Source organism: Patiria miniata, unplaced genomic scaffold (genome assembly GCF_015706575.1).
Source record: "Patiria miniata isolate m_02_andy unplaced genomic scaffold, ASM1570657v1 HiC_scaffold_27, whole genome shotgun sequence".
Lineage (NCBI taxonomy): Eukaryota > Metazoa > Echinodermata > Asteroidea > Valvatida > Asterinidae > Patiria > Patiria miniata.
Window position 1 is genome coordinate 2,218,167 of NW_024037066.1, and position 25,937 is coordinate 2,244,103.

Below are 25,937 nucleotides of genomic sequence, written 5' to 3' on the forward strand. Positions count from 1 at the left end.
AAAAAAAAAATGTGTCCCGCGCTCTGTATCATGTTATGCGATATCGCGCCCGGCTGTTGTTGTATTACAAAACACTGCACATTCGATTTGACCAATCAAACCATTTAGTCCTGATTTGGGAATGAAATGACGTCACGATTTAGTAAAAAGTCGACTCCAGTTGGCTGGTGCGTGGCTTGCATATATCTGCATGTCTAGACATATCGGATGTTATACAATACTTGGTTCCGTGGATAACGGGTGATACTCAGACTACCCTTGAGCAAGGTCGATCAAGAAACTTTGCTTCACCATTTTGCAACTTATTGACTTCGCTACATTGTCGCCAGTTGGCTTTGACATAATGGGAACAGAATGGAGAATCACTTGGGTATAAAAACTGGGTTACATTTTCTGGGTTAGCTGTTCCCATATTTGGTTATAATTAATGACTTTGTGTCGAGGAAACAATGTACAATATACAAGTATGTTGTGCATGTTCAATTGAACTTGGTGATCTATTAACTGTCATTTCTGGAGCAGACATGAGCGATGGCTCGGGGATTTGAATGACCTCGTTTCTGTGAATGGACTGTCTCTTGTGTAAACGAGCCTTGCCGAGATGTTTTTTTGCTGGCACCTAGCACTTTTAAAACCCAGTTTAGAAACCCAGTTTAAAATAACGGAAGTTCTAATTTGGGTTGAAGCATTTTCACGGCAGCTGCGCATCCAATGTGTAGCTCAGCTATTGTTGTCAAACAAAGTGTCTGTTTTGACCTGTTTACTTGGCTTGACAATGGACCAACATTGCATTGCATTAGCTGATATGGTGCATACTACTGGAAGACAACTGTCAAGCATGGGTTTTACTTCTAATTTTTTGCATGGAAAGTTGTGTTTTATGTTTCGCCAGAGTGTTTGCAGAGTGCTCTGAAATTAGTCCCTTTGATTTGTCTTGTGATAACAATTTTTGTAAACAAAATTCGAAAGATCACTCACAGGGTTCGACCTTAACTTTTTTTTTCCACTAGCCAGCTGGGCTGCTGAAACGGACTCTTAACTAGCCTGCAGGCATTTTCACTAGTCTGCATGTTTTTCTTTTATATAGTGTCTTATAAACAACAGTGTGCATACATGTAAAACGTGTTTCCTGAGGCAATCTTGTCAGTGTTTTTAATAAACAGATGTAATAATTTAACCCTTAGCAGTAAAATTAGACACAAATTGATACCTGTTTGCTTTCTGAATTTCATGAGTTATTTTTCTCCCCGTCCTTTCATCTTTGCCGTAGCCCAATAATTTGTGACTCGCCAGCCGGGCTACTTAAGGAATAGTTTGACTAGCCCGCCGCTGTTTTGACTAGCATTTGGCTAGCGGGCTATTGCTAAAGTTGTGCCCCTGCCTCTAACCTCGTGCACAAAAAAATGCTTTGAAAAGATATACATGTAGGACTCTGAACAAAAGGCATTTTCCCCAAATATATATTTGTTTAGCTTCATTGTAAAATATTGTTTGCAGTCTGATAAAATGGGTAGAGTAGAGTCCAATACTTAAAGAAAGATGACAAGTTTCAATGTATTGTTGTTTTGTAACTTCTTTAGCGCGGCACATAAAAAAAACATAGTGACTTTGTCGCTCATTGTTTCACACGGCCTGTTTGCCTGTGGTTCGCTGGCCACCTGTCCATTGTAGTCACGACGCTGATCCACTTCCCAGGCAGTCGCTCCAATTACTTCCGACCCGGACTTGCCCTCAGAAATATGCGGGCTTCCCCAAATAAATCCCCTGTATTCATGACTTCGCGCCTGACTGCACCATCAGAGATGATACAACCGCTACTCTATAGTGGCCATGCTCCAGTTACTCTCAGCGCCTCATTGTTAGTCAGTCGTCAATGGGTTTCTTTTTTTCTTTTTTTTTCCCACGCAGGATCTGGTTGACTGGTGCAGCGCTGAAATCAACCCCTGCTCCAATGGGGCCACCTGCACGCAGACCGACAACCGGTATACGTGCACATGTGAGGGCGCCTGGGCCGGTTCCCTGTGCGACGTCCACCAAGTGTCCTGCGACGTCGCCGCGTCAGAAAAAGGTAAACTATTTACCTCTGGGATCCACTATTGCCCGGGGAGGCTTTTGGCAGGAAATATTGCCTTGGAACTCCATGTGATATTGAGCAGGGTACCAGTCAGTAGCAACATACATTGCGATACTTTTTTGGGCCTGGAGACCCGAGTTTGATGAACAGATGTTTACTGCATTACGCACAATTTATTATCGATTGCCTGCAGTTGTTTTCTTTATTTTTGGCTATTTTCAGTTCATATCGGTTGTATTTCCACATTTCTTACATTTGTAACAAGTTTATTGTGTTGTGCTGCCGAGGTTTCCAGGTTTTTATTGGCATGCAGATTTTGATTGATCGGGAACTGTGCAGTAGTAAAAAATGATTCATGAAAAAAATGCAAATCAGTCGAATGATATGCAAGCAACAGGGACAAACTTTTAAAAGCAACAGCCAACATCTTAACATTTTCACAAACACAAATAAATCTTTCTCAGCTCTAAATTTTTCTCGTTTAAATGTTTGTTTCTCAGCCAAACCGGCATGTTTTAATAAATGATGTGGTGCTTATATAGCGCTTTTATACCAAAGGTCTCAAAACGCTTCACAATTATTACCCCTGTTCATCAGGCCACGAGACCAATTTTAGCTGCAGCTCGAGACCAGCGCATTCTGGTCACTACCTTCGCAGGTACCCATTTATGCTCCTGGGTGGCGAGAGGCAATTGTAGTAAAGTGCCTTGCCTAAGAACACAAGCACCAGGGTTCGAACTCACGTACCACGGCACGCGCGTGGAATACTGTAACCATTGGACGACAGCACTCCAATGTGCGTTTCAGCAGAGTGCATTCCTAAGAGACAGCTTATTTCACCTGGAAAATATCTTAAAGGTAGAGTCCATCATTTGCAGCCATCCGAAAAGTAACTGGCGTAATTATTGTTGAAAAACTAACTTGGTTGAAAGATAGTAAGGAGACTAAACTCCCTGTGACATTATTCTTTCTGGGAAGCTGTCATTTTGAAGTAATCAACGAAAGAAGGCAGTTCCAACGGTGATTCTTAAGAAGCACCGTAGGAAAATTTAAATTAGTAGTTCGTTTTGTTATTCAGCGCAGCGCGCACAAGTATTCGAACGACGCACACGCGCGCGCGGTTGTTATAATTCGTCGGATCAGTGCGCGACGTGGCGTATAGTTGCAATTCAAAACAATTCAAAACATGATTCAGCAACTTTTAATTTGAAATTGAGATCTTAGAATGCTGTTTTTCTCGGAATGTACAGCTGAAGCTTAGCTGAAACTTCATCAGGTTAGTTGCTCAGTATCCTTCATTAGATTTTGAACTCTTTTGTTGCTTCAAACGAACAAAATGCACAAATTACAAATGATGGACTACACCTTTAAAAACAGTAATTCTGGGGGAAAAGTAATTACAACCCATCCATTGTGGCATCCCATGTGATCTCCGTGGTTGATGTGCTCTGTTTCCTCTCGCAGGCGTGACAGTAGAGAACCTGTGCCTCAATGGCGGCACCTGCCAGACCCACGGCAACAGCCACATATGCCAGTGCCTGCCCGGTTTCCGGGGAAGCTACTGTGAGACCAACATACGGGAGTGTGCGTCGGCGCCCTGTCAGAATGGGGGGACCTGCCGTGACGGAGTTAATGAGTACAGGTAGGCACGCCTCAAATTTAAAACAGAGTCGGTGGTTATTTTTTTCTGAATTCTTGGCATTGTTTCCTGAAAATTGTAGACTGAGGTTTGTTTTGGGCTGCTACTTAAACAAAAACACTTAAAAAAACGCTGAGATTTTTATGGTGAGGGACTTTGGCTCTAACAGGTGCTGCATTACCAAACAGTGGATGTGTGCTTTTGACAATCATCAGCTATCTGAAACACTTAGAGGAGAATGCAAAATTAAAGAGGTGGTAACTGGAGGTTTACCCGAGGTTTTAGGAGGTTTAACTGGGTTTTGTGGGTTACCTCAGGGTAAAACCTTGATCTACAAGGTTTAACAGGGTTTTTTGGGGTACCTCAGGGTAAAACCTCGAGTGACCTTAAGGTCATGAAAATGTTTTTTTTTCTTTTGAAGTTTTTGTTTCAGTAGTGAGTAAAGACTTTCATGAAAAAAACGTAAATAGAGCCACTAGATCCAATATTACTTGCCACTAATTTATTTTATAAAAATTGGTTAAATTTAAAGTAAGAACTACATTGAGCAGTGAATAGACATCGTTGTTGCGGCTGGATGTAGAATTTATCGTTGCAACATAAAGATACAACAGGGTACTAAGTTGCAACGGCCAAACCTTTGGCCTTTACCAAATTATTTCTATAATCATCTGAGGCTGTATCCACAAGAACACAGAGTTGAATTCATCTTGGATCTGACGCTGGAACTTCACACGAATTTGCTACTGGAATATCGCAACAATGTCCTTCTTTTTGTCCTGCAGCTGTTCCTGTGTGGCAGGCTTTGAGGGACTGAACTGCGAGAACAACGTGGACGAGTGCGCCAGCTCTCCGTGCATGCACGGCGGCGTCTGCCACGACCTGGTCAATTCCTACAGCTGCTCCTGCAAGTCTGGCACTGAAGGTGAGTGCATTGACCCCTGACCTTTGACCGAGTAGCATCTCATGAACTTATTGCTCTGTCTTTCGCGGATTGACTCTTGACACTCTTCAATGATATTTAACTTTGTCTGCATTTTGGACGTACGGATGTCCATCTGTACTTGAGTACCTTTACCCTAAACTATCTAGGCATTTTCGCTAGGATGCAATCTCAATCCCGCAAAATCCTCCAACTGCCTCCATGTAAAAATTGCATACAGCCTCAATGAGGTACTTTGGAGGGGTGACCACTGCCTCAATCCTTCAAAATCTTCCAGGAATCACTGTCAATACGTTGAGGCAGAGCCAGTGACATCCTGGAGCAGTGCGGAGGATATGAAGTATAATGTAGGCCTAAATTTATGCACGGCTGAGCATAAATAGTGCAAGGTCCGGCCTAAGACCTTGACACACTGCATCCTCCAAAATAAGCCACACATTTTGGCCCTATAGCCTCAATCCTGCAAAATCCTCCCATTTTGCAAAGAGGCTTTTGGAGAATGTGGGAAGGTTGGGGTTAACGTAACCTGTTTGGGCCTCTCGCAATTTCACAGGCATAAACTGCCAGATCAACAACAACGACTGCTTCTCGGGGGCGTGCTTCCACGACGGCACCTGCCGGGACCTGATCGGCAGCTTCACCTGCGACTGCCCGGCAGGCTACGTCGGCCAGCGCTGCGAGGGCGACATCAACGAGTGTCTGAGCATGCCCTGCCACCCGGCGGGAACCTCCAGCTGCATCCAGAAAGTCAACGACTTTGAGTGCGTCTGCAATCTGGGCTACGAAGGTAGGTCTGGGCGCATTACTCTCAGGAGGTTGAGCTGGCTGCTCATATGTGGGCTGAGAAGGGATTGCGAGACGGGAAGAAAAGAGAAAAAATTTAATATTGGGGTTTTCACTTCCCTGACATTATGTTATGTACACAATTGTATGATCCTTTACTTATCAACCCTAACTACCTATGGGGGGTGTGCAAAATCATATTAAAATTGGAAGATTCAGGACTGTTTGGGTTAATCACAAGCCAAATCATTCTTGAGTTCAAAAGTTACAGGCCGTGAACACAAATAGAACGCCTCTGTCATCGTATCTTTGAATGGCCTTCCACATCCACCGGACGAAATGAGATTGACTTATGATTTAGTTGGGAAAACTTGTGAGGACTTTGACTATAACGCTCATTGCTTTCTGAGAGCCCGTACAGTACAATTGTTCATAAACTCACTGAGGCAGGACTCCACTGCTAACCTTATAAGGGTCATTGATGTGTTCTATGATTGCGACGATAAAAACTGATGTTCAACAGACCTTAAGTATTGGATTAGATTCATACAAGGAGAGCGTTATTGGAAGTGGCAGCTATTAGTTCTACATGTGGCGGCTGTAACCTCCACTAACAGGATGTACTGTCCTGGAAAACAAAGTCACATCATCGCTTAGAAATGTCCTCCGGTTGAAAGTATGCGAATCCCGAGTGTGATCCCTTATTTTTTTTGGTTTGACAGGGCGGCAGTGTGAAACGCAGGTGCGCTACTGTGATTCCAACCCTTGCCAGAATGAAGGTACATGCACCATCACTAGGAGCGGATTCCATTGCCAGTGCACACAGGTAAATATTAGTAACATTGCACTGTGAATACACAGCACTACTCAAATGTACACATCTAGTATGCTGTTGAGGTGTTGCCTCAAGTGAAATGAAGTTTTTTACTGCAATTTGTATTCCATTTTTTTGTGTGAATTTAGCGATAAAGGTCCATTATGAGCACGAGAATAAATTTTAGAACATGTGGGGAAGATTACTTGAGAACCCTTGGAAACTCGTTGAGTGCATTGTGATGAGCAGTCTAAAAATACTTGAATGTGAGTGTGAGTTTGTATATGCATTCAAATCGTGGACCTTGAACAATAGGGGACAGTAGGGTCCACGATTTGACAAAAGGTCCACGATTGAGATTCGAGTTCAAATCAATGAGAGCTGTTACTAAAAAGTTAAAGTACAGACTAAAGAAGGACGATAAGGGGTCCACGATTGAGTTTGTTAATGGTGTAAATCGAGGACACACAAGTGCAACATCATTGGTGAATCGAGGACAGGAACCAAATCGAGGACAACCACGATTAGAAAACGTGTACAAAAACCAATGAGAGCTGTTGCAAAAAAGTGTAAACAAAGGAAAAGGGAAGAGGAACAAAAGAAAATCCTCGCTTTACACCATAAACAAACGTGCTAGTGCCTGTGTGAGTGTATAAGGGAGTACATGAACTACTTTAATACCTGTTCTTGGATTTGACCTTGTGCACTATTCAGGACTTTAAAGGGAACATCTGCGGGGAACCGGTGACCATGTGTGATACCAACCCTTGCCAGAACTCGGGCCCCTGAGGCTATGCGCGACACTCCCCCAACAACTTGTGCTGTGGGTGTGCTTGCCATTGGTCGTTCGACCTGCCTCTGCTTGGACACAGGGGAAGTCAAGGTGTTGACTCCAGGTACCAGACCTGTGGCCATGGTCGTGCTCGTCTGCTTCATTGCCCGAGCTGCTGGAAACAACTGCGAAGACGGCCGGTTATTAAATTCGTGATTTGCCATTTTTACCCTCCCGAGTTCCCCCTACAAATTCCTATTTCTTGCTCTATAGTTACGCAGTTACTCACAAATACTCATTTCTTTTGCAGAGCGGAGCTTGGTGCAGTATTTCAAATGTCGCATTTTCTGAAGATGTCTGCAGCCCAGGTTTCCTCTAAACATACAGCTGGTACCCGACACGCGCTACGTTGAAACCCGTACCCGTGCGTACTCCGCTCTCCGGGTACCAGTACAGTACGATCGCGAAGAGCCGTTCAACGGCAGAGGGCGGTATGCTTATTTAGTGGAACCAGTTCTTTATGTCTATGCATACCATAGCCATATAATAAAACCATGTTTAGTTTCTGGAGCCAAATTGAAAAGCCAGGTAATACTACCCCAAAATCAAAACATTGCAACGTCAAAGGGATCAATTAACCATCTAGCTTTATTTTCATTGCAGTTTGGTGTTGCTTTTTTCCCCCTGAAAAACGAGGTTAAACACAAATGATCCTTCACGGTGCATTTATTAGTGTCGCGTCTTATACTAGTATACCGCCCTCTAGCTAGCCCTGTCGGCCCATGTGCTTATTTAAACCTCACTTTAACCTCCCCTAACTCTTCCCATCCGAGGGTTTTAAATACAGTACATACACTTGTTCTTAGAAGAAAAAGTAACAAAATCATCGTAAAAATCAACAAGAATCTTTAACTTGCGTCAAAATTGAATCATTTCACTTCTCGAAAGTGAAAACGGGCGCTCTGGAAAACAAATTATATTTTCTCCTGCCGTTATGGTAAAAATCTCCGGACATGCTCATAGCGGGAATAGGCGGGGGTCGTGAGCGGTCCTGCACTGCAGGGTTTCAATTGGTGAAACCTGTCGACCTCGTCACGCGACCGCTGCAGGTTGCTTATTTTGCAAGAGGCACGCGTCTATTTTGTCACTAATACACGCACGCGGTAACCTCGTCAACTTTTTCCCCGAGTCAACTGATTATTTGTTCTTTCCCGCCAGAAGTTGGGAAACAGAATCATCCCAGTTTTATACGGGAGGGATGGGGTACGTCCTGGGTACGTGTGACCATTGTAATATCATTTTATGTAAAGGTAGTGGTTAGTTTTTGGTGCTTTTGTTTTAAAGTTCGCCTACCCGCGAGTTCTTTTCGAAAGCCGTGACCAGTGCAGTTCTGGACAGACCATGTCTCTCTATTTTGGGGTCCGGTTGCAGTTGGGAGGGGAGGGGGGGGGGGGGGTAATAAGTAAAATGAAAAAAAGTGTAGCTCTATTTAAAAATTCTTCCAACCTCCAACCCCCGGGCCACACCTTTAATTCACCAACCCATGGCCCCGCCCACCTGAAAATAGTTGAATTTCTTTTTATTGTATACTCATTTTTTCCCCCAACTTATCTTTTGTTTTGTTCAAGGCTATTATTTTGGCTGATACTGTTTCAGATATATGAACCCCATATATTCCTAATTCCCCATTCCATCATTTTAGCAACTGTAAAAAAAAATCAACTGTGGAACGACTGTGAGAACTCTACCCTGACCAAGCAATATAATGTCAGCAAGGTCATGGGCAATTATGCGAGGAATGCAGCCCAGCTCGGTTATAACAACAATCACCCAGTGGGTAAACGATTGTTCTGGACGCAAGTTCTATCCAAAATTAAACAGCATGACTGACATGACAAATTGTGATTTGCCATACTTCCATCTGCTATGCTTGTTTATGGAGTGGGCGATTCAACGTAAAACCAAACTTTGTGTAAAGTCCCAGGTTTTTCCGACCGTGATCTTAGGAGTTTGGGACGCTCACCAAGCTGGTGCAGGGGGATACACAAGGCGGGAGGAAGACCTCTCAATTGAAAAAAAAAAAACCCACATCGTTGTGATCATAGAATGTTAATCATAGAATGTATTTCGAAAGATGAGTTTAATATTTTATTTACTTTATTTCTGGTCACGACACCAAGGATTCCTCGACAGTGCCCTAGGTACTGTAGCTCGAAAGCCTCAAGAAACCTGTATAGAGACAATGAGAAGAAATTACAGTTTTAGAGGTAAGCGGAAGAGTCCAGAAGAATATTCTGAGGAAAACCCGGTACAGGTAGGGATCCACCTATTGGCCAGGGCGGGTGGGATTCGAACCCGGGTGACAGCGGTGGAAGGCGAGGAAAGTACCGCTACGCCAAACCTGACTCCTGTCAATTCGTATGACTTCCTTGTTGGGATGCAAGCCTTGAATAAACCAATTAGGTTTGCGAGGAAGGGCAGATGTCATCATCCAAACTCGTCAAACTATCGATATAAATATTATGACGAAATTGACAACTCAGCATAGAACAATATATGCCAGTTGCATTTTAAAATGTAACCACAATCATCCTTACTATATATATTGTTTTCAATTATCTAGTAAACTGGTACCGGTACTTCCTTAGATTTTACATGTATTTTCAAAACGCGATACACGCCATTTTTTTTACTTTGTACTTGTAGAGTCCGCTCTCCTCCGGCTGGCCAAAGTTAATTTCGATGACTGTTATGTAACGGTAGTTAAATATAATTTAAGAATACAATAAAGCGAAAATTAACATCAGAAAAAGTTGTAATATTTTTTTTTATTCATTAAATTGTTTATAACCGTGCAAATTGTCTAATTTTTTTTCTTCAAATGGATGTGATATCGCATTTTGGAATAAACTCTTCTTACTCGATCTTTCTAGCAGTTTTTATAGAATATATAGGCCTACTGTTAAATCATTGCACATTGAAAAAGGTCATAAAAAAATAATGCCATGCAACATGTTATAATGCGCCCTCTATGTTCGGAATATGTTCGGAGTAGATACACATGAATCGATTCCGATCGAAAACAGATCCTTTCTCCCAATATTGAGTTTTGACACTGACAGTGCACACCGTACCTTCCGCATTCGATGCCATCGAAAATTTGCTTGTATATACCTTTACGAAAACAACTTTAATTGAAACTCAAATTTCAGTCCATCAAATTTCCTCTGAAATTTCCTGTTGCTGGGTCGGTGGGACAGTCCTTCTCTTTTATAAACGCAATTTTTTAAGTCAAACTCGAAATCGTCACTAATCATCCAATAACCAAGCGTCACGCCCGATTGACTGTCTTCATTGTGACGCTATTGGCTAAAAATAACGCGTTTGTCATGCAGATTATGGGTCACAATGGTCGCCCAAATGATGCAGCCAAGCGGAGAAACCGTGAGAAAACTCTGGTTGGTTGCGTCAAGGTCTGAAGCTGCGTAACTATCGTGCATAATTAATCACGGATATTTTACTCTCGTGAATGAAGCCACCATGGGTTTCGAACGCTGCAGGCTCCTCTCCAATTCCAGAGATGTGCCGAAATATTGTGTTGGGTCGCTGGGAGGCGAAAGGAGGCTGGCTGGCCGCTGCCCAGGGCCTCGGCCGGGACCGACCAGTCACACGGGGATGGAGCGCCATCTATGCCGCTAATCGGCAAGATTAGCCGCCGATTTGCCACATGATTGGCAGCCATGTTGCTAATCCACGAGCGGCCTAAATTAGCCGGTGCGCACGGCTCGACCCAAGGGACCCTCTTGACACGAGAAGTGGGGGGATCGCCGGCTGGCCACCGCGCGCAAGGGGGACCGGCCGCCCCGTGCCGGTCGCGTGGGCCCAGGAAACAAAGGCTAATTAAAGACCGGGGGCCGGCACAGCACGCCGAAGAATGGAGGCCGGGAATTATTGCGTGTGCTCCCACGGTGCTGACTGGGCCGTTTAGCGGCTCGGCGCGGCTTTCTGTTCTTTGTTCAGCAGACAATGAGGCATCCACGGCAAGCCTGTTGCTGGCTGGGTCCTTGGTTAACGAATTATCTGTTAATTTTTGAAGATGAAGGAAGTGTGTTCGTCAACGGACAGCCTTGACTTGAAATTACATCAGTGAGTCTAGCCAAAGGAAGAAGAAAGACGAGTTGCATTGCAATGCCTGATGAACAGGGCTGCCACCACACAGCCTCTTGCTTACGGGCTTGCGTAACAAAACAATAAACGACAAAAGGATAATTCTGTACACATACTTATTTCAGACTATTATACATGTAGGTAAAAAAAATAATTAGTACCCTATTCTGTTTTAGATGCCCAACCAGATATTTCTAATAATGTACTAATTATCAAGAAAAAAATGCAGGTTTTTAAACAGACGAAATCCAAGTAAGCATCTTACTTAGCCGAGGATATGTGCTAACTCCTTATAGGATATTTTTGTAATACTCTCCACAAAAGGATCATTATTATAATACCCCTCAGTTTCGATGCTAAGTACGTCTGGTCACCTTGTTAATAACTTGGACACCTTCCCACCACAATTCAGGATGATGCCACTTCAGGTCTGAACGCAATGTACATCATTAAGTACACTTGCAGTCAAGCCTAAGATAACTTTTACCCAAGTCCTCATAATTGTAAGACAATCACTAGTCCTTCAGTCTCAAGTCTAGTCGCAAGCCATTCAAAGTGACCTAACAACAGACATCACTGAAATTGTTTTGGGGAGGTCTTGTCCTTCAAAATATCATACTTATTACACTCAGCACCGTCGACAGCTCTGGACATAGGGGGAACACAGTCAGTGGCGTCACCAGACTTTTCAGTCTGGGGGGGCACAGGGGGGCACCAGCATTTGATGGGGGGGGGGGGGGGGGTGGGGGGGGGCACTTAGGTGGATACGGATCGCCGTCCTGGGGGAGGGGTCTAAGGGGAGGGGGGTGCCCCCCTCCCCTTTGGAAAATTTTCGCATACGGAGGATGGGCTAGATGCAAAATTGTGCCACATTTGATGCTAAATTCGATCTGAAGATATCTCCAGAAATTGCTATTTTTGAGGTAATGATTTTAACAACGCGCAGAATTTTGCAGAGGATAGGGGGCACCAGCATTTGATGGGGGGGGGGGGGGGGGCACTCGGGGGGGGGGGGGGGGCACTAGGTTTTCCAGGGGGGGGGCACGTGCCCCCCTGCCCCCCCCCCTTTGGCGACGCCACTGAACACAGTACCAGCTATGGGGGCACACCACAAGAAAAAAACACCCACATGTAGTTAATTTTTGATGCTTATGGTTTTTGCATATGCGGGGGTGGGGGGGGGGGGGGGGGGGGACTCGGCCCCTGCCTCCCTAGCGACGGGCCTGCATACACTGCCATAAATTTCTCCGCAGAATATATTCTTGCACCGATCGTCTGGAATGAATTGTGATGTCATTTTTTTCAAAACGGTCATTGAACAAAATGACCTTTCGACCCCAAACAAGTTATCAAAAACGATCAGACGCAAAGTATATAAGATTTTCAAAAATATCATTATCCTTACTTTTTTGTTAATTGATTCAACTTTTTTTGAGTGAACCATCTTGTTATTAATAAACGAAATATTTTCCCCACAATTTTTAAAATAAAACAATATCTTTTTTTTACGCGATTTACCTGTCCAAGATGCAAAGCTTACAGTTAGCGGATTTGGGGGAGGGGTTTTAGGGGTTGGACTCCCTTTCAGCCGCTGAAAAAAATAAAGATACGCGTAAATGATGCCCAAAATTATTACAATTTGTCTCAAACTCCTAAATTTATTCTCAAATTGCCTTGGAATGGGGGAGGAGCATGCCCCGGACCCCCTATGGCAGGGATACGCCTTCACCTAAATCAGCTAGATCCACCCTTTACTTGCTTACTAGTCTTTACGGTAAAAAAGTCGTACTCGAAGGCAAGCCACATACTACGTCACTGTGACAAAACAAAACAGTGAAACCTTTAGGACGGACTATGGTCATTATGGCCGTTGAGGGCGCAAGTCACGCTCCTGCAAAACTTAAAAGCAGAAGCGTTACGCAACTGCCCACAGCTGTGACACGCAGCACCATGTGCTCAAGGTTATGCCGCCATCACGTGGCCTTCTGGTTGCCTTTCACTGTGTATTCACGCCTGAAGAATGGTTAAATAACAACATTTCCACAGAATTTCAATTTGAAGGGGAATATTTAACAAATTCAGCCGTATTGGTAATGCAATAATTAGATTTGTGTATTTTTTGGTGTCCGTGCATTTCTGCCACCATTCAGGTGGATTTATATCAATAAAAGTTTAAACTAATAATATTTTTTTTTGTTTACAAACTTGTATACCCTCACGAATAAATTACACACTTTAGCAAAACTGAAGCTTGACACAGTAGTATACATAAAAAAAATAAGAACATTGTGGCACCCACCCCGGCACCCCGTAGCCCCCCCCCCCACGCTTGTGCAAATGGACCATGCACATGCCTGTTGAAAATACCGCGTTGGTGTAGCCGATAAGAATTAAGTGCGTGTTAATCTTATACAAATTTATGGAGCTAATGCTCTATGATAAAGCTGAAATTGATCAACCTTTTATGCCGAGGACGATTGCTTTAATACTTTGATCTTTATTTAAAAAAGAATAAATAAAAAAAATGAAGGTTTTCCTTTCTTCGTATGTTATAATTATGGGCCCCATAATAGCTACATTTGTACATTCCCCAGTCCCCGTTTCCCCTCATCCGGGAAGAATTACGGAAAATAAAGTTCCAAGAAGACGTGATCGTGCATGAAAACCACAGTTTCTCAATATTCACCATAAGGGGCCGGTACTTTCTTGCAGCCGTGTAGGTATACTGATCTTCAACAAGTGCCGAATGGCACTGGTGTACCCTATTTAAATCCCCGGACTCTGCCGGGCGGAGTTTATTCCAGTTTTTATCCTAAACCATCGGGGATTAAAAGCCAAAATCCTTGAGGCCTTAATGGACGGTTTATTAAGTATATAAAAGAAGACGGCTCAACTTGCCCTGGCAAAAGCGTGCCTGACGAAATGAATTTGCATGATAATAGTTTACCATAGTTGAGCGGTCCTCACTGCCGCGGATGGATATTGCAATGGTCGTGCGCTTTGTGTCAGCCACACGACTTAACTTTTTTTGTACACACACGACGTACACACAAAACACCAAGAGCTCAGTTCGGTACTTTTTAACGAGTGCTTGTCGCAATAAACCGGAAACTCAACTCAAAACTCCACACATTTTCGTCGGGAATTCGTTCACACCACGGCCCGAGAATCGCCTGGAATTTACTTGCGGACACCGCCGCACTCATGGTTGACCAAAGAGGCAGATTGTCGTGAGAAGAGGAGGGTCAAGATGGGACGAAAACTCGGACCGGATTTTAAGATGCCCCGTTTGGATTTGATACTGGTGGTGGTGCTTATCAACACCGTGCTGCAGTGTACGACCGTTGTTCGAGGTAAAGTAACGTGCTGCCTACCCGGGGAATACTTGCATTATCAGCTGAGTGTCTTTGGCCGAAGTTGACCCAAACTGTGAAGTTTGAAGTACACACGTTGAAGGGTATTAATTAAATGGGATTTTTTTTTTGAGGAAATGCGAAGTTGTACTGTACACGCAGACTGAGTTATGATACATCAACAAGTTTGAAACCTGTTGAACATCTGAACTCTGTAGTCTGTTGTGCGTACCGGTACCGCAAGTGCATGTAGTTGGGGGTTTAAAAATGTAATGCCAATGGGTTTGTATTTGTAATTGTAGTAAAGTGGCGAAATACAAAGACATGGATGTTGCATGCATGGTGTAAACAATGAAGTTAATGAAAATAATGTTGGGAAAAAAATACACAATGCTTGAAAGTTGAATTGTTGGTTGGGTTATTCATTGTAAATGCAGAGTAAAGAATATTTTCCAAGAACAGTTTCCAACTGTCATGACTGTCTTGCAAGTTGCATAAATTTAAAAAAAATGCGGAACTTTTTGGAAAAAAACTAAGTTGGTAGAATAACCGAATGAAACAGAAGAAAGGGTAGGGCTATATTAAAACTACATGTGTATCTCCCCCCCCCCCCCAAAAAAAAATATCCCTGATTGACAGACCCTCCTGATATTTTTCATGTGAGGGCAACACAACAAGTTTTCAACTGTGTTGCACAGTAGCTGGAAGAATGTAACACTGTGTATTACTTTGTATACAAAAATGAGGATTGCATTATTACAATGTATCAAAGTAGCAGGGTTGTCACCTTGGATCCATTGGGGAAAAAATGTTGCAACCTGACCCCACTTCAGCAGTTGTGTACAAAGTCTATGGAGAGTCAAGAAAATTTTAAAAGTATTTCCTAACATAACAAATCAGAAATGTTTCTCAGTCCCAGATGCATGTCTTATCATCATTTTTGCAATGACTGACCTTTATTGAGATGGTGAAGAAAAAAGTGGCATCAGGTTGCAACATTGTTTCCTCCATTGGAAACAGTATTAATTGCATTTATCGGAAGGGTTACACTTACAGCAGACAGCTTGGCAGTATTTCGATATCTGTTTCGTTTCTGCAATCCTCTTCCCCCATTTGTAATTATTATTGCAGTGTCAGTGCACTGTATGCAGGGACGTTCAAATCTGCAGTATGTCAAGTACTTTGAAGTACTTGGGTCAATGCACCTTTCCAATTATTCAGTGGACTTTTGCTTTCAGTAAGCTTGTTAAAATAGCTTTACCAACATACCAACTATCCGAGTTATTGGCTGACAAATTAAGGCATATATGGAAAAAATGACCCGACTGACCAAGCAAACTTGCACTTTCTTGAGGCAGAGCAGGTATCTCAAGCTCTTTTCTTTTTTTATGTTGCATGTTTGGATTGGTTATTTTTTACACAAATCAACAAAACTTGGAAATGGAAAGAATTGTGTTCGTGTTTTCATAGATGATGAAGGTTTTCAGACCGGTAATTCCTGTTCACATGTGCATATACAGAGTTCGTTTGACAAATTATTCTCTGCTAAACGGGCACAGACTTGTGATATTGAGGTAGCTTGGGTGAGAGGAATTCACACAAGCATGGTGCTAAAAAGCCCACCATTAAGTCGTCGGCCGTACCACGAAATGACGTATCGTGGAGGCGCAGTTGCCATCCCATGAAGTGTATTTGTATTCCTCCATGGTGAAACAAAATCCATTGAAAATCCCTCACTTCATGGTGCAGCAAAACTATCATACTCACCACTTTGTGGTGCACCCGATGAACTGTCACCGGTACCCCCTAGTGATGGCAAAGATAGACTAAAGGCAGAGTCTTGAATGCCATTACCGCTGTACTCCTAACGCCAACTAACGACATTGCCATTTGCCTGTTTAACCCTAACAATCCCCATCCAGTCAAACTCCAACACCAGAGTTTGTTGGAATCTGTTGGAGTGGGTACTGCACCAGTATACTGATTATAGGGTTAGGGCTGATAGTACCACCAAAATCAGAGTCCAAGTGTACAGTTTACTGTATGGTGTTGGAATTTGCAGGAGTGAGGAAGGTTCCTACATGTACATGTAGTATTCAATCTAGGGAGTTAGGGTTAAGTAAGGGCAAAGTTATGCACAAAGTCCATAGGCATTGCAAAGGACACTCGGCAGGTACATGTACATGTACAGCTTAAGCCTACATGTACATGTAAGCTTAACAAAAACCTTAGTCCGTGCTCAAACACTGCATCCCAGCCTCGGGATATTCCAGTTGGATTCCACAGCGTATTGGCATTCCAGGAAATCATAGGAGCAGGGTTATCACAGTGGGATGTGTTAATTAGTGCATTTTTCAAGGCCCCCTTGGTAAGGAAGACGCCATGACCGGGGTGCTTTTGCCCCCTTTCAATTACTTCCTGATCAATTACATCAAGTGAGCAACTAGATGTCTTCAAGGATGGCATCAATTCCAAATGAAAATTTGTCCGGGAAAGTGTATTTAAACGAAAGGAAAAAAACAAACAACTTCTATGACAATCTGCTTGTAATTCAGGATTTAGTTAACATTTTTGTGTAGATTGATTGACCTTTCAATCATTTTTTGTTTGTTTGAACATTGTTGAAATAAAATTAAGTGTCAAGTTTAGGGTCATATTTCTATTTGACTTCTGTTTATTTTCTGTATTAAGTTTTGGTTGGATTTGAAAGTTGACAAAACAAATCTTTACAAAGTTGAGCTAATGCGCACACAAAGGTTGTAATGAAATAAATAGTCAGAAACATGTTTTAAGATTTTTTTTCATCAGCAAGGACAAGTATTGTACATGAATCAATTTGCATGTTGTAAATGTAACATTGGTGTAGTAGAGTGTTCTTTTTATTGTGTAAAGTTCCTTTTTTTACTATGACGCAGTAGTGAAACCTTTGAAATTGTTTCTTTTTACTTTTGTTTGTCTTGTCCTTCCACAAAAAAAAACATTGCCATCCTGTGCCTATTGTTGACCAAACGTTTTAACCAGTCTGCCAGTGTTTTTCTAAGCAAATTTGATGACAATGATGTTGCTGTGCCCTTGATCGCCTAACCGCACAGCTACAGGTATACATGTACATGTGTACAAAAGAACTTATTTTTGGTGTGACGGACGGACGGGGTGGAGATATATCTCACAATGATGGAATGGAATGCATGATTGACGTTGAAAGCATTGAAGGACCTCTGGCAGAACAATTCTTAGTAATAATTTATTGTAACAATAACTTGTATTTACAATGCACGAAATAACAAACAAAACCAATTACAATTTGAGGAAGGTAAGAATTTATCCTTGGTTTAAACAATCAGGTTCACAACGCCCCCTCCCTCAATAGTGTCTTTTGTGATGTGGCCTCCGCGAGTAAAGTTTTCCTTTGCTCTACGGTTATAATATCAAAATAAAAGTTTAAAAGTTTTTCGATATTCGTCTTTACACTCCCCCTCTATGATTACTTGGGACAAAGGGCAACATTAAAGTTCTTTTGAAATCAACAGTCGTAGATTTTTGGTATCACATGGCTTGCTCTTAACTTCATTACCCAAATGAGCATTTGAATTTCTTAATATTCTAACAAAAATCTAGGCCTAATTTTAAAATCCGTTAACGAAAGTTTCTGTAGAAACATCCAACTGTTAAATCTGCCAGTTAATACAGCATGGGTAATTGTAACGCCCCTCGGGCTAAAAACACGGAGCCTCTCCCATCTGATAAACCTTCCATCAGAGATATCCTCTTTAAGTTTGCATGCGGATGCAGAATGCCTTGACGGGATGCCAAGCTCTTTACATTCCTTCATATAATTAAAGTGAAACGAGAGAATGTGTGGTATTACAGTTGCAGCCCATGCTTGCATCCAATGACGACAGGTCATTGCTTGTGCCAAAGTTTCCCCATTGAAAAGCGATGACGGGAGACTTGGCCCAAGAATGCGCTTTGTTATGGCTAAGCGAAACAGGAGAAGTTTATTTAAAAAAAACCTGCCTGCCCACTGGTGTTGTGTGAAAAAAACTTTGCTTTGGTCACAAAGCTGAGATAATAAATTCATTACTGGCTGATTTGGCACTGTGGTTATACGAGAGGAGTGATTCAACTTCAACTGTTAAGGGGAAAAATATTTTTTGTTTCCGTGGAACGATTTTTGTTCTAAATCTTTGTCTTCCACGTTTATCAAAATGTGACCCAGTAACAGTAGAAATATAATTAAAAAAAAACCCACACACAGAAGCTCTCAATCGCATTCCATACATTAATTTCTGAGTTTTTACAATTTCACAGATTGTCCAATTTTGTTTTTGAGAGAGAACTTGTACATATTCATTATTTTCCTTCACAAAAAGTTGACCAGCCCGTAATTTGTTTAAGCGGACCAAACGATGAATACTTGCAGATGTGTTGGACATGTGACAACGGTGAAAAACACGTGTCGACCTCACGCCTACCAACTCGCTTAACCAAATTTATGCAAAAGTGTTTGCGTTCGAAGTTCACCGCTGGTGTTGTTTGTCCTTTGGTCCTTGATTCTAGTTATCTGATTAGGGAGCACGCGAGGGCCAAAAGGAAATTGCCCAATCTGGGGGTTGGAGGGAGGCTGTCATTGTTTGGGTGGTCTGGGAGACACCTCACACTGTTTTTTTTTTGGTCAAAAGCCTGCCTCAAAAATGCTGCCAAAAATACTGCAGTCCAACCCCAGATTTTATGTGCTATTTATACAGTTGTAAGAACACATCCTTACTTTGTTTACACAGTTGTCATTCTCTAGAACTAGTTAGGAAGTTCACATTAGCAATGGATCTACATGTACAGGTACACTCTGCACTGAAATGAGTGTGTTAGACTTAGAGACATGTATCGTCACAAAATTGTAGATTTTTCTAAAGGGTGTCATGGTGTGGACATGGAAACACTGGATTGGAGTTGAGACTGCATTATGCAGTTCGTAGTAAAGCACAAGCTTTTACTGTAGAGCATTGTATATCTGTGGATATTTACAAAAATATGTATTGTAGAGTAGTGTTCTCTTTGTCAAAGATTGCCAGAGTTGATTATGTGGTACAAGAGGTACAATATACAGATGGGAATAGAATAAACAACATTTGCCACACCAAATCCCTTCATCTTTGAACACACTTTAGCAGAAGTAATTTTTGTGCGCGTCTGCATGGATCTCCGGTAATTTCGAGCACTTGAATAAAGGAATGGGTTAAACTTTAGACTTTAGGAAGTGAGCGTTATCGGCCGTGGCAGGGTGTTTACTGCAGGGATGTGTGCCGTGCGCGGGCCAGATTGACAAAGTGTATTTATTTACCCTCATTGTTGGCGGGAGGAATGGGTCTTCCGATTGGTAGATTACGGACCCGGGACTCGCGCGCCTATCGGTGTAGACACTTTGATAAACCCTGGCTGATAGTGGGGGAGGGTCATGCATGCCCCCCCCCCCAAAAAAAAAAAACGCTGCAGAATTTTTGTTTCCAGTGAGATGTTCAAAAGATGTTCTGGATTGTTTACACAGAACAGGTTCCAGAAAAAAAAATTGAATGCATACTGATCATTGTATTGTGTACACAGCTGAGTGTGATTATAAATCGATTAATCGATGTACCTGTACTTAAACATTGGTATCATCGAGCTTGCTGTTACCGATTAATGTTGTATTAAGCTGTCCAATGGTTGCAGGGGTAGACAACTGAACTCAAGCTTCTTTTTCAACGTCATTATCAGTGCCTGTTGCTTTGTCGGTGAATTTAGGTTGATCAAGACAATGAGAGGTCCCAGGAACCAGTCTGTGATTGGTCAAATTTTTTTTTTACCCAAACTTTCTGGGGATTTTTGTTGGAACCTGCCTAAATCCTTCCTATTCCTCCAAGTGTACAATAAACCAGTGACACATTCTAAAAATCTTTAAATTGAGGGGAATGAAGCATCACAAACATAACTGGTAAGATAAATATGATAGACCATAAGCTTCTGATGGAGTTTGTAGGATCTGGGAGTGACTGGGTTCGTCAAAACTGGTTGCTCACCAAACCAGAAAGCTCACAAGTTCCAACTTTTTTTTTTTTAACAATGAACAAAGAAAAGTTGAACAATCTGCGTCCTCCAGATTGCCGTTCCGGTGCTCTACCAACTGAGCTATCTAGCCCTATGTTGATGGTGGCCCAATCTGCCATTTAAATATGCCATGTAGCCAAGGATCACACCCAGAGTCAAGATGCTAGCAACATCATAGCAATGCTGCAAAACGTGAAACAGCAAACGGGGATCATTAAATTTTTGCAAATATACCATAAGGGTTACTATTTTCGTTGACCAAATTCCTCGGCCAATTTATCTCTTTTATTGCTTTCCTTTTTTTCTTGCAGCTTCGTGTGGGCCCGACACGTGTCTTAACGGTGGTGCCTGTGTCGCCAACCCTGGAAGTGTATCCCAATGCCAGTAAGTAATTCGCTCTGCCCCCTTCCAAATTTAAAATAATTATCAAGAATTTAATCGTTAAAATATAATACCTTCCCCCCCCCTCCTTATTTAAAAAGAAAAGTGAAAAAGTCCGCTGTGTGAAAATATTATCTGCTGTTTTCAATTTCACACATTCACATTAATAAGGCTTCAGTAATTATCTCAGTGCCTGTTACATCTGCAGTGAAAGGAAATTGGAAATTAAAAAACCCCAAAATGCTAATCAAGTGAATTTCATTAAAACCTGACATTTGAGATTCATCATTTTTGGGACCCTTATCTCACTCATTAGGAGAAATTATAACCGATAAAACAAATAGTAGTGATGGTTCTGGGAATAATTATTGGATGCACTAATGAGCATGTTAATTGCGATTTGAATGTTCCATGTCCTGGATGTGTTTTATGAATTACAACATGTAGCTTAATTCGGACCAAATGCTCCGAAAGCTTTGACAGTTACAAAGCCTGAAACTTACTTCATTTCCCCCTTTTTGTGTGTGCAGAACTGTCTTCTCATTGGTCAGTTGTTGCTGCCCCAACATGCTTTGACCTGACCTTGCATAAATTAGTGTGGTATTCTGACCTGACCCTTGGTTGTATTGCATTGGATCCAAGGTTCATTTCAGTTGTGTTTCCTTCACAGTAAATAAGTAAAGAACCTTGAAAGAAAACCTAAGTTTTCTACATTGATTATGTGCGTTGGCCTTGCATGATGTACTCGTATATTATTAGTGTGACATCGTTTGACCCAAGATCTAGCGAGAGCAAACCTGTGATTGGACGAAAACTCAAGGCTTGACCAGTCCTTGAGTAACAGTCCTCACCGAGAGTTGCAGTCATCCACCTTTTCACCACTGTATGCCTTACAATTGGTTGAAGTTATATAAGTATACCTTGCTGTTGGATTTCTCATTGAAAGCATGCTTGGATTTACCACAGAGAGAGTCTCAATGCCACACAATCCTTTCAGATATTGTTAAAGCAATTCAGTTTTTCTACATGCTGAACAGTTTTTCTTTAAAGGGAGTCCTTCTAACTGAACACATGCTGGTTTTTTATTATATATCCTTTCAGCTGACCTGTGAAGTGCACGCTAACAATGCTTGTGATTGGCCACACAATGGCGTACTTACCTCCCTCTTTTCACTAACGGAGCCCCCCTCGGGCCAATTAAATAACCCCTCACAAAAAGCGATGCATTCAGGCGAGTTCATTGCAAATTTGCCTAGCAACAGGCGCCTCTGTACAACCAAAGTCATACAGGAAATGGTATTGGTTGATTGGTATGAAAGGCCCCACGTGATTGGTCAACTGGATTGACCTTCCTGATGAATGAGACCTGTTGAGTTGGGGGATTTGTGTTTTTTTTAATTGCCTTCAGTAGGGATGAGAACAATTCTGTCTGATTTCACTTTTTGAAATGTCTGCCAAACAGGAACCAAACTTTTTTGTCTGTGAACACAAAATGAACATGTTAAACATAGACATGTTCACATTGTACGATTTAATCACAGTAACTTTCACATGCACCATTGAAATGCACACAGTACCTATTCCCCTAAATAGTTTAACTTTGTTATTCAGTGGTTGTACATGCTTTCAAAGATACTGTGGTTAAGATTTTTCGATGAATTTCTTTTTTGGTAGTTTTCCTGTTTTTTTGCACTATGGTTTTGTACTGCTGTGATTGCGACCACTCCCGGACCACTCTGTTTATGGACGATTATAGCATATCCTAGGAAAACATCCTTGTTTTTGTTCCTGGACTAAACATGCATAATGCCTACCTGTTGTACTTGTAGTAATAATAATAAGGCCGGTGGCCCACACTGAATGCTGACAAGGCAGCAAATTGCAGTGGTCACGTTGTTGGCTGAGGTCAGGAAAGCCCAGCAGTTGTTCCAGTAAGAACATTCTCTTTTTGCGGTGACCCCCAATTTTTTTAAGGACACGGATGCCAGGTCACTGGACTCACACTGAGAGCAAATTTGATTTGACCAAATTTTTAAAGGAGAATCTGTGGGGATACTTCAAGAAAGTTTTGAAACAATTTGGTTCGCTTCGACCTTGTGAAAAACTGTGTGAATTTGAAGAGAAAATGAATCATTGAAAACCTAAAGCTTATTTTTAGTGCCATCATCGTTGGCTACTATTTCTAGTCTAGACTCTGGACAGACTTGAATATATAATATGGAAGAAAATTGAGTAGTTACATGTATTTAGGCAGTTGTTCATCTGTGGACACCAATGTCTTGTTCCACGACTGATGTAGATGTTGTTACCAGGGTTTCCAGGTTTTCCATGCCGCAGGCAGTGCCAGGCACCATATTATTCAGGCCTTTAGCTCAAACTTTACTTTTAAGTTGGTAGAATTATGCAGGGCAAATCCTAAAACAATTTTGATAGTACATGTACAATGTAGTACATTCTTGTTGTCATTCTCTTGTGTTAATTCCATGTAGCATGGTAATTTAAAAGCCTTCAGAGTAGAGGTGGCCTTTAAGTTGGGGTCCAAATCCCATTGTGATGCCATTGAAACATTCCATTTTTATTGAAGCGAGTTAAGTGACCCAGAAACTGCATAAGGCTACGAGGTTAAAGGGAATGCACAGCGCTCTGTTGCCCTCATCGCTCGTCTACAGTGAACGATCTTTCAGTTTGCTGGACTCATGTTTCATAGTTTCACAGTAGGAAACGCCAGCGCAATACTTCCTGTTGATTGTTTGTGGTAAATTTTTACTTTGTTTTCAGTGAGATTAAGTGCAGGTGAAGTGTCAGTATGAATGTTATTTTTGAGTTGGCGTGAAATTGAAAGAGTAATTTTGTGATGCATGTGTCATCCGTGAAGCAAATTTTGCCGTGAAAGCAGAACCAGCCACATCCATTCATTGCTCATCTTAAGCACACATCCTGTATGGCTAATTTTTCTTTTAATGACCTTTTGGTGATTGCAAGTTTACTTTCAAAATGAAACTGCTTGTTTGCGGTCAAACCGGAGACGTTTACATTGGCTGAATACGGCGTCTGTTGAACCTGACGCTGTTTATCTATCATTGGGACTATTTACATCCCATTGTGTTCATTGAATCCATTGCGAGGTTAGCATTTTTTGGCGCTGACTTACTAAGTAGTGAATTTTTTTTTTATTTTTTTTTAAATGTTGGACTCTTTGATCTTCACATACTGCTATCACATTGTTTTCTGAATTTGGTACAATCTAATATTCACTTTCCCAGCATATATTTGCCACAGAAATGTAACTTGATATCCAAACAGGTTATCAGTACTGTACATTTATTTTAAACTTTTTTTTTTCCCAAAATGTTTTTCTTGGCTGGTTTTGAAACATCTGTCTCTGCAAGCACATCTCTTACTCTTGAGATCCGATTATCTGATCTTTCCCAGACAACATCAGCCTAAGTTTTTGAAAACATTGAGGGTCCCACCTCCATCACGATGTCTTGCAAAATCAGTCGTCCTGTCCTGGCATACAAAAGGGATCGCAACTCAATTTGAGCACAAAAGTGCACAAAACCTGGCGCGTGGGTCGTTTGAAAATGTGTGGTTATTAAGTTGTTTGCGTGGGGGAGAATTGCTTTCGTAGTTTCAAAACACGGTGCATCCGGATTTGTACGCATTATGTCACTGTCATGGGATTTCCTTATTACTATTCCTGAACAAGGCGCATTCTTGATACATGTTACAGCCCTTGTTTTGTGGACTTCAAGAGTCATTATTGCCTATGTACGTACCAATTATATGCTTCATTGAAAGAGGGGAATGGTTTCAGTAGATAAAGAAAATACCGATTTTCTGTAACTGTTCATCTTGTCAGGTCTTTCTTTTTCGGGGGGGGGGGGGGAGGGGAGTAGTAGTAGCGTAGGAGTTGCAGTGAGAGATAAGAACAATGTCAAATGTTTGAATTTCTTTCCATGTAATTTGCCCAATCAGACTTTGACACCTGTTGGACAGACCCAGCCCTGAGGCTGTCGGGGAAAACGTCAAATTGCAGTTCAGTTTCTTTAAATTGCAGGCAAAGGAAACCGGATCATTAAAAATAAAGGTGACAGATTGACTGTGCCATGTTCATTGTCACCACCAGTTGATATGTGCGTGTACATGTAGCTATGCAGGAAGTTTGCATGTTGGCGTTGTGAACTTCCTTGTGACGTCTCCTATTACACCACTTTTTTTCTGCGGTGTGCGCGATTTCTCAATTCACCATGTCCCAGTTGTAATTAATTGCAAATCACGATGGGACTCTCTGGGGAGAAGTTGTCAACAAGAGGAAGTCGTTATTTTGCAATTTTTTTCGTCTCCCTTCAGTCAGAATGCTGGGATCTGCTGTTGGCATCAACTCACATTACTGTTCACTTGATCCATGGGGGCAAAGGGGGTTTAGTTTTGAATGGGAAAAGGGGGACTGTGGTAACTGTCTGAAACTTGTGGAACTTTGGTATGTCTTGTTCTCTTTAGCTGACATGTACAACATATCGTCGCGTCAGTGCAACAAGGTCGTATCTCCTAAAATGGCATCAACGCGAAACGCGAGTTTCAGAATGTCAAAAGGTCGTATGTGGCTTAAAATAACCCGGATGTACACGCAAAGTCAGTGGACGTCGAGATACGACGTTGTTGCACGGAGCGTATACGCGCGAGATACGACTTTGTTGCAGAATAGAGTCATACGACCTTGTTGCACTGACACGATGATATGCTTTTGCTGTAATTTTGAGAAATGGATGGATTTGGGGGTTAGTGTTTTTATAGCAAATATTGTTACAATATGATTTTTGTTCATATGTACATTGTAGATGTAGGAAAAGCCAAGAAAAAAAGTCTGGTTCCCTGACCCTACTTCAGGTGAAACAGAGCAATTAATAGACATTGGGAAATTGTC

The 25,937-nt window shown here is 41.9% G+C and overlaps 2 protein-coding genes across 4 annotated transcripts in view; both read left to right on the forward strand.

Moving 5' to 3' along the window:
* LOC119734198 (neurogenic locus Notch protein-like) overlaps positions 1-9,880 on the forward strand; it is a 55,841-nt gene extending 45,961 nt beyond the window's left edge. For all 3 annotated transcript variants that reach the window (XM_038207551.1, XM_038207553.1, XM_038207552.1), the window contains 6 exons: positions 1,909-2,068; positions 3,539-3,716; positions 4,499-4,638; positions 5,210-5,443; positions 6,162-6,265; positions 6,968-9,880. In XM_038207551.1, the coding sequence (XP_038063479.1) occupies positions 1,909-2,068; positions 3,539-3,716; positions 4,499-4,638; positions 5,210-5,443; positions 6,162-6,265; positions 6,968-7,042 (891 nt within the window). In that variant the 3' untranslated portion in view covers positions 7,043-9,880. The remainder of the gene's footprint in view (positions 1-1,908; positions 2,069-3,538; positions 3,717-4,498; positions 4,639-5,209; positions 5,444-6,161; positions 6,266-6,967) is intronic.
* Positions 9,881-14,198: 4,318 nt separating this feature from the next.
* The window catches only part of LOC119734333 (neurogenic locus notch homolog protein 1-like), a 63,761-nt gene continuing 52,022 nt past the window's right edge, over positions 14,199-25,937 (forward strand). The window contains exons 1-2 of the mRNA XM_038207776.1: positions 14,199-14,545; positions 20,941-21,013. Of these exons, the coding sequence (XP_038063704.1) occupies positions 14,443-14,545; positions 20,941-21,013 (176 nt within the window). The 5' untranslated portion in view covers positions 14,199-14,442. The remainder of the gene's footprint in view (positions 14,546-20,940; positions 21,014-25,937) is intronic.